The sequence below is a fragment of the Eptatretus burgeri genome, chromosome 16 (assembly GCF_056783735.1).
Source record: "Eptatretus burgeri isolate ZD-2024b chromosome 16, Ebu_testis_v1, whole genome shotgun sequence".
In the NCBI taxonomy this organism is placed as follows: Eukaryota; Metazoa; Chordata; class Myxini; order Myxiniformes; family Myxinidae; genus Eptatretus; species Eptatretus burgeri.
Window position 1 is genome coordinate 29,608,488 of NC_140976.1, and position 9,560 is coordinate 29,618,047.

At 41.7% G+C, this 9,560-nt stretch overlaps 1 protein-coding gene across 2 annotated transcripts in view; it reads right to left on the reverse strand.

Moving 5' to 3' along the window:
• The window catches only part of LOC147010798 (sarcoplasmic/endoplasmic reticulum calcium ATPase 2), a 108,876-nt gene extending 101,357 nt beyond the window's left edge, over nucleotides 1-7,519 (reverse strand). The window contains exon 1 of one of the 2 annotated variants that reach the window (XM_085858914.1): nucleotides 6,826-7,519. In XM_085858914.1, the coding sequence (XP_085715040.1) occupies nucleotides 6,826-6,943 (118 nt within the window). In that variant the 5' untranslated portion in view covers nucleotides 6,944-7,519. The remainder of the gene's footprint in view (nucleotides 1-6,825) is intronic. The other variant, XM_085858915.1, reaches the window with a different exon arrangement.
• Between the last annotated feature and the right edge of the window lie 2,041 nt (nucleotides 7,520-9,560).

A 9,560-nucleotide genomic window follows, 5' to 3' on the forward strand; every position in this document is an offset into this window, starting at 1 on the left:
AAGGGTATGTTATTTTGAACATACGAGTCCCCGAAGGACCATGAAGCTATCGTTCTTGTAGTTAAAGGCTGTTATGGGAACACAGAAAAAAGGGGCTAAAGGTTTAAACGTGTATTAAACAATAATAAGGAATGGGTTAAGAGGGTAATGAAAGACAAGGATTTATTAGCAGCGTCATCATGGTTGGCGTCTCGCAATATAATATATTAGCGCGATTAAAAATACCGTTTTTTCCTCGCATCTTCATGTCTGTCAAAAAACCAGTGTCAAGGTGCACAACTACTGCTCATAACCTATCCATTGAGGTGTTTTTCGCCCCCCCCCCCCCACCCTCTGCTTTCCCGTTTTCACGCCACTGTCCACACAAAATTCATCAATCAATTCTATGCAGAGTCTGGGGGACTCAAACAAAAAAGCAATCCGATTACGTGGTGTGACGGACTGTCAGGCAAGGATTTAATTTCACAGAAAAACCGGTTGTAATTTGGAATATCCATGATATCCTCAGCCCTATGCATTTGATGAAAGTGATTGTGGTTCTGGGGGCATCACGTTTGATGAGCTGTTCTGGGGGCAGCGCTCGCAGAGAGCGCGAGCGATCGGAACCCAGGCCGGAGCTCGAACCTGTGTGAACCTTTGGATTGGTGATTGTACCAGTTTACATACAATACACCGCCACCGAAGGTCATTTACTCATCTTATTTTACCTTAAACATGGGTAATTTCAGTTGAAAGTGTCTTCAAAGTGGGTTTTCTTGGGGTCCAGGAACAGATTAATTCACTCCATTATTTGTTATTGGGAATCGAACTTTTTGCAATCCGAACAGCCTCCTGGAACGAATTCAATTCGGATTCTGGGGGCACCACGTACTGGTATATTCCGAACTGTTATATATATATATATATATATATATATATATATATATATATATATATATATATATATATATATATATATATATATACATACACATATACACATATATACACCCACTCGTTACCGTCCGTCTGGCCGCACATTCGCCTTAGGGCCCCCCTGCGGTCGCCTTGCGGGCACCTTGAGGCAACCTTGCGTCTGCCTTGAAAATGATATGGCAGCCGCAGGGACGCCCTTAGGTCACCGTGCGACATCAAATCAAATACCGTACGGCACCGCCACGTTTTCGGTCTCCACAATTTCTAAATACGCCGTGCGGCTCCCCGAAAAATAAAAACATGTGACTGCTACATTGTGTGACCGTGGAAATACTGCGGCCGCCGTATAATTGTCAGTGGCCGTAGATTTTGGAGACCCTACGGCTGCCGTGGCAAATGTGACTTAGGCCTTAATGTTCCAAATTCTTCGTTAGCTTGTTATTTCTTTAGCCTGTTATTGCCAGAATAATTTTGGGGCCTCTGGCAGTTGGTGATAGCAACTAATCACACCGTAATGGAAATTTTGTCACTCCATAACAGCAACATTTCAGTTTATTCTGCAATATTAGGAGATATCTGAGAATTCCAGAATACCTCTTCTTCAAGTGCAATTAACAGGATATCTTGCCATAATGTTGCTAGAATTGTGTTGCCACATCGAAATCTGACTTTTAAATAAATGTTCATGTTGTTCGATTTGCATCAAAAGACAGCATCACTCCGTAACAGACTTTTTGGTCATCAATTAGTTGACATTCCCTCAATTTGTAGAAACTTCATTAGTATGGTGGTGCTTTTGGTGCTGCTGTACTTTTGCAAAGCCGATGCCATCGTTATCAACATTCAGGTAGCCTTTGTAGGGGGAGACACCGTATCTGGTTTGGTTGCTTCTCAACACCGATGAGAAGGTCATATCTGAACCTTGTCAATGCACAGGGGAAGTGTAAAATCATATTTACCATTAATGTTTGTGAAGAGGAGGGGTGGTGTGAATGGGAGCTGTGTGGGCTGTGAGGGTCATTATATATCCACATATTGTTTGGTTCAGCGGCTGCAATAAAAAAAAAAAATGTACTAGATTTTTGCATCCATTGGTAAAAGGAGAAGCATCAGTCCACGTGTGTGTGTGTGTGTGTGTGTGTGTGTGTGTGTGTGTGTGTGTGTGTGTGTGTGTGTGTGTGTGTGTGTGTGTGTGTGTGTGTGTGTGTGTGTGCGCGTGTTCCACTGCCACCTACTTGTATCAACAGGAAATTATATGAATCAGCCACCTCTCATCCACGGATATTTCTCGTATTCCTATATTTCCATGAGTCCGATCTACATTTCGGAATAATTATGATTAAAACAATTTGGAAATTGCCGCTCTCTCGTCTAAATGCTGAAAATTATATTAAGACGATCTGAATCAAATATTTCGCGTGAGCAACGGCAGGTTAAAAGCGGCCAGCGAGCAGAACAGTCATTGAAAAAAAAAAACACGCGCACACACACCAGCCTTATCTTACTCCAGTGAAGATGTCAAAAAAGTCGGTCAGCCCATTCACAGTTTTCACACAGCATTTGGAATTTTGATGCAGGCTTTTGATAATGTTAATCATTTTCTCTGTGATGCCATCCATATAGCCTCAATATCTTCCACAAGAAGTGTTACTATATGCTGTTGAAGGTTTTTTTTTGAAGTCGATGAAATATGTGAGGAGTTTTTACTTAAATGCAAGGGGTTTCTCTATAATTTATCTGAACACAAATATTTGGTCACCAGATCCACCTCAAAGCCCTGCCTGTTCTCGTATTTTCTTACCAGTTGGAAGTTTGATAAACCTTTTTTTTTTTTGACAACTTCATAATTATATAACTTATCCCATCTTCTGATACATCTTCACTGCATATTACCTCTGCCACTAAAGGTGAAGAAGGTAATGTTTTCACCCCTTTCTGTCTGTTTGTTTGTGTGGAGAATATCTCAAAAAGTTGTGGATGGATCTGGATGAAATTTTGTGGCTCGGTTCGGTGTGTGACAAGGATGAACCGATTAGATTTTGGTGAAGATCCAGATCCAACTACTAGAATTTTTCAAGTGATTCTTCACCATTGATAGATAGGCCCAAAAACGATGCACGGAGCACGATATCTCGAAAAGTTGCGGACGGATTCGGACGAAACTTGATGGACATGTTGGGTGTGTGAGGAAGAATTGATTCAAATTTGGTGAAGATCTGAATCCGGATCTGATAATTTAAGAGATTCCTCACCATTGAGAGATAGGGCTAAACCAATATATAACACGATATCTCAAAAAGTTGTGCATGGATTCAGATAAAAAACTTGATGGAAATGTTGTATGTGTGGCAAGGACGAATTGATTTGATTTTGTTGAAGATATGAATCCGAATCTGGATACGAAAATTACGTAATTTCCAAAGTGATTCTTCACCATTGAGAGATAGGGCCAAAAACGAGAAAGCATATTTCAACAAGGACAAATGTGTCCAAGAACCATGTCATAAAAGGTTTTGTCTTCACCAGAAGAACAACAACAACAACAAAGCGGAGCTCTCTTCGAGTCAGCGTTCGCAACGCAACACCGCTAATAAAATTAAAAAATAGATAAATATATAAATAACAACTTCCAATATTTTGTCACGTGCCTTGATAGATCCAATAGCGAGACCCGTCGTGGAGGCTACTGTTCATGACGAGAAAATCGTGCATTTAGGAAATTACAACACATTAAATGGAATAATCTTTAAATAGTAACGTGAACTTTTCCAAACTTTAAAGCAAATGTCCGAATATATTTAAAAGTTGATGATAGACGCTCTCAAAGGCACCCTCAATGCGAGGATGTGTACAGGTGTTTAGTATTTTAGAATATCCGGATCCTGTATATAAAAAGCCGAGTCCTAAATGTTTTGTGTTAACAACAACAACAAAAAACGCGGAGCTCTCTTTGAGCCACGTTCGCTACGCGAGACGCGGCTAAAATGTATTGGGCCAGATATGTTCGCGTGGAACAGGCAATACACGGCGGAGGTATGTGCTCTACCAAGTGCCCTTCTAGTTTTGTTCATGATTGGTTGTGTAGTTGTACGTTTAATTCTGGCCCACCGTGTTTTAGCAGTTTGACAGGAATTTTATCGATGGCAGATTGCCAGGTGATTTTCAGAGCTTCAATGCCTCTTCAACTTCTGCGGTGGTGGTTTCACGTAGGTGGATAAAGTCAATGAGAGTAAACTCGTTGATCAAATCCAATTATTGTACAGGTTCAGAATGATTTGGAACCACCTTAAAATGTTATACCCATCCCATATGCTGTTCTTTAAGTTTGTAAGGTTTGCTCTCCTTTTGATTAAATAACAGGGTTAAGACGAGATTGGTTTTCAGAAAGCTCTGATGCGATAAACCGCTCTTGAGTCACCTTTCTATGCTGCTGCCTCAACTTTCATGTATGTATGTATGTATGTATGTATGTATGTATGTATGTATGTATGTATGTATATATATATATATATATATATATATATATATATATATATATATATATATATGAAGAAAAAGCTCCAAGCGTGTTATTAAGGCATGTTCCAATCTGCTTCTTCTTTCACATGGAGTACAAGGCTGAGGCATAGCATCATTGGCTGAGGCTGCGGCAGTGCTGCTGATGCAATGCCTTCTGCAGGTTATGACAGGAATCTGGAAAAGGTGCCAGCGATAGCTCCCCTACTCTTTGCGAAGAACACCATGGGATCTTTTTAACGTCTATCAACTAATGCTGGCAGCAGACGGGATGGCTCATTGAAAGGTGACATCCATATAGTTGATAGACAAGTGTAGCCTTTAACGTCCATTTAACGTCCTAGGACTTTAACGTCCATTCGATGGACAGCCCACATCGATGAACCACCCGACCTGTGAAATACCGGGGTAACAATTTATAGCTAGGCCAAGATTAAAACCCAGGCGAGACAGCTTTGAGGCGAATGTGCGTACCTCCAGGGCATCCTGCCAACCTTGTGTTCCAACGATTTGGAGGAGAAAGTTATTTTAAGCAGAGTACTCTGCACTGCTGAAGAATGTCACATTCAAGGTTTTCCTTTATCCCAAAAAAGCCATATAATTATAAACACATCTAATTACAACTGAATTCCTCTATATGCAGTCGGATAGGTGGGTTTCTTCGCAGTTTGATAATGGGATATGACCAAAATATTCGGCTGTTTATTGTCATTTTGACTTTTATTCTTCCTTGCACATGAGTACACGCATTTTTTCTTCCCAGTCTTGTGGGGTCGGCCAGGGAACTTTTTTGCCAGTGCCACAAACTGGCTGGCCTGACCCGACAAGTTATGTAATTAATTATACACGCATCCAATGACAATTGAATCCCCATATATGCAGTCAGATTGGGTTTTTTAGCGCTTCGATAAAGGGACACGACCGAAACATCAGGCTGTTTATCGTCAGCTTGACTTTTATTCTTTATTACACATGAACGCACACACTTTTTCTTCCCAGTCTCGTGGGGTCAGTGAGAGTTTCACAAACTAGCTGGCCAGGCCTGACTGACTGAAGGCAATTCGAGCAGGCATTTGTCATTTATTCGGTGTGCCGGTAATAACTTGCCTTCTCTTTGCAAACGACACTGTGACATCTTTAACGTCCACCAACAACCTGTTGCAGCATACGGGTCATCGGGCTTAATGCCCTTCAGGTGGATGCTGTCCGAGGGGACGGCACACATCGATGCCTCACCCTGCCTGAGAAACAGCAGGGTAACATTCTACAGCTGGGTTGAGATTGAAACCCAGGTTAGACCGCTCAGATTGGGGGTGTGTGGATAACTCTCTTCTCGACTATCCATTCATTTTACCAACACCCACCAAGCCACTACCTTCGTGGGTGGAAGGTATGGCGTGAAGATAGTTGGAATAATAAGTGACGACTGGGCAATGGGTTGACATAATATGGTGAGCAATCTTTAATAAGATATTAAAAGGTTAAGTATGTAAATAGGGATACACTGTAATGACAGAACATCCCAGTCATACATCCCAACCGTTTCCTGCAGTTAGTGATAATGGTGAGATACCAAAACCACACGAGTCAAAGGTGTAAAAAAACAAGCAAAACTACGTGCATTTGTGAAGACCCATCACAAGCAAGGTCACAAATGAGCAGATTTCAATTCTTTAAAAAAAAAAAAAAAATTTTAAACAAGACCCCAAACCTTTCATCTCCCACATAATACAAAAAACCAAATTGAGAGAATCCATAGTAGGAAGTGCCGATGATGATAAAAGCAGTCATCTCATTTAGCAAAGCTCAAAACGGTCAAAAAAAATATGATCTTTCAGCGAAAAAAGGAACGTCACAAACGTCCCATAGGTCTACGACAGGTGAATGCAGTCACTTATTCACATGTCATCCACATCCATCCCACCATGGCCTCTGGTTTAGACCAGTTTGAGGTGACCTCTGACCTAAGCAAACCAAAAGTTCTTAAAAGGAGTCAAAAAAAACACCACTACCAACTCTACTACTACTACTACTACCACCACCACTACTACCTTTGGCCCTCTCCCGCAATCCGATTGCCCTCTTTCACGACCCACCTATCTCAAGCACATCCTCCCTTCACGTCACCTAACCAACTAACAAATCGTTAACAAATCTCAGTACTCAAATTCAAACAGCATCCACTACTCTTGTGAACAAATTCGAGGACCCCCTGGAAACGACTCCCAGCTCTCACACGACGAGGTCACCGACATCGACGACGCTAATCCACGACGAGCACATGACGCAGCGATTCTACATCAATTCAAGTCGATTCGCTCACGACATCCCGCCACACGGAACGGATCGGGCACGACCACGACCACGACCACGACGACCACGACGAACACCCACCGTTTGGACCGTGTCTCTCTCTCGCCTTCTTCACCTGCTCCAAGCTCAGCCCCGTGGTCTCGTTCACACCGAACGATGACAACACCTCGTCCACGGTTTTCGTGTGTGCATTCTCCATTGTCGGGCGACGGAAGGACGCGCCGACAAGACGGGCGGACGCGGGCTTCGAAGGCAAGGACAGTCAGACAACGAGGTACCCAAGATCGAATCGCAAGACGACGGAGCACCAGTTTAGCGCAGCCTACACGTTTTACGAACAGGTAGACAAAGAGTTGCGGTGCGGACGTACAGACGGGTGTTAATGAAAAGGGAAAGGCCGTCCAGGGTCCAGGGTATGGATGTTACCTCAGTGGGTCGGGGCGGCTGTGCTAACGGGAATGGATACTGGTTGGAGATAAAAGACAAGACAGGACAAGAGAGGGTGGGGGATAAAAGTAAAATAAAAAATAAATAAAGACGACGAGGATAGATATAAAAGGCCGGGGGGAGGTAGGTGGGTCACTCAGGATTGAGCCGAAGAAGAAGAGTATACAATATCCGCAGTAACGACGCCTCTGCGGCCTTTATCCCCCCAACGTGCTTTCCTTCTTAATTTCGCTCTCGCATTCATTCGTTCCCCACGTCCAGTCCTATCTTCTCTCTCACTCCTCCTCCTCGTTGTTGTTGTCGTCCGTCTCGGCCTCGTACGGCCGGCTATTGAGGAGGCGCGAGCCACGCCGGCTTCGATTTAACACGCTCTGAGCCGTGGCGACGCGCCGGATGTGGAATGTTCCGATTGGCTGCTGTAAGACCACGTGATGATTTCATCCACAGATCTTTGCTTGTCCACGTGGTCAAGCTGACGGTGGAATGCGGTTCTTTCTTCATTATGTTTTGATCCCCGCGATGTTTTTTTATTTGTTTTTTTTTTCTCCTCGCAATTCTTTCTACTTTAACGGAAACAGTCAATCTCGGCACGAGGCGGCTGTTCGAAAGCCCCGTGTCGATGTGTACTCATTTCGACCTGAAATCTCGCGATAATTCTAAAATCGGCGAGATTACGATGAATGACGAATCGTCCCGCTCGAAATTCACCTCAGGGCAGGGTACCTGTTGGGGCTCCTGCTGAAAGGATACTTTTTGTGTGGTAAAAGTATGTTTGATTTGTGTGGTAAAAGTATGTTTGATTTGTGTGGTAAAAGTATGTTTGATTTGTGTGGTAAAAGTATATTTGATTTGTGTGGTAAAAGTATGTTTGATTTGTGTGGTAAAAGTATGTTTGATTTGTGTGGTAAAAGTATGTTTGATTTGTGTGGTAAAAGTATGTTTGATTTGTGTGGTAAAAGTATGTTTGATTTGTGTGGTAAAAGTATATTTGATTTGTGTGGTAAAAGTATATTTGATTTGTGTGGTAAAAGTATATTTGATTTGTGTGGTAAAAATATATTTGATTTGTGTGGTAAAAGTATATTTGATTTGTGTGGTAAAAGTATATTTGACTGCAATTCCGTCTGTGAACCGAGATCTCTCGAGGTTATGGACGGATTCGGAGGAAACTTGGTGAACAGGTTTGATTTGTGAAAGTCCGAATTGATTCGATTTCGGTGAAGATCTGGATCTGGATCCGAGAATTGTTCAATTTTATGAAATGATTCTTCACCATAAAGTGATGTGGCCAAAAACGACTTACCCACATATATCATGGGATCTCGAAAAGTTGTGCACGACTTGTGACAACATTTGGCGGATGAGGTTAGGAAGGTGACAGGAATCTAGGTCCGGCCTACCGGTGGGATGCAAAACATGAACTAATCAGCTCAGCCGTGCGCGCTACCGAGTACTCTTCTAGTTACCCTCGCCGAAGGAGAGGGCTTTGCATTTGGTTCCGTTTGTTTGTCCGTGTTTATCGCTTACAGGTCACAATTTTAAACCGATCGTCATGAAACTTTACCAAGTTATCGAGGTAGTCTCAACTGAGAAGCCTATTGATTTTGAGGTCAAAGGTCATCTTGAGGTCAAATTTCGAAAATCCACATTTTTCATCCAATTGACGTGAAATTTGAACAAGATATGCATATTGTGTCACGAGATTGGCAAACCAACTATTTTTGAGGTCAAAAGTCAACTCAAGATCAAACTTCTAAAAATCATCAATTTTTTTAATTGAAAAATTGTCAATTTTCATCCAATTGGCTTCGTAGTTAAACAGCAATTTCACAGTACATTGCTGAATTGGGAAACCAACTATTTTTGATGTCAAAAGGTCAAAGGTCAACTCGAGATCAAACTTCTAAAATCATCGATTTTTATTGGAAAAATCTTCAATTTTCATCCAATTGGCTTGGAAATTAAACAGCAATTCCACAGTACATTACTGAATTGGGAAACCAACTATTTTTGAGGTCAAAGGTCAACTCAAGATCAAACTTCTAAAATCATCAATTTTTATTGGAAAAATCGTCAATTTTCATCCAATTGGCTTGGAAATTAAACAGCAATTTCACAGTACATTGCTGAATTGGGAAACCAACTATTTTTGAGGTCAAAAGGTCAAAGGTCAACTCAAGATCAAATTTCTAAAATCGATTTTTTTTTATTGGAAAAATCTTCAATTTTCATCCAATTAGCTTGGAAATTAAACAGCAATTCCACAGTACATTACTGAATTTGGAAACCAACTATTTTTGAGGTCAAAAGCTCAAAGGTAAACTCAAGATCAAACTTCTAAAATCATCGATTTTTTTATTGGAAAATCG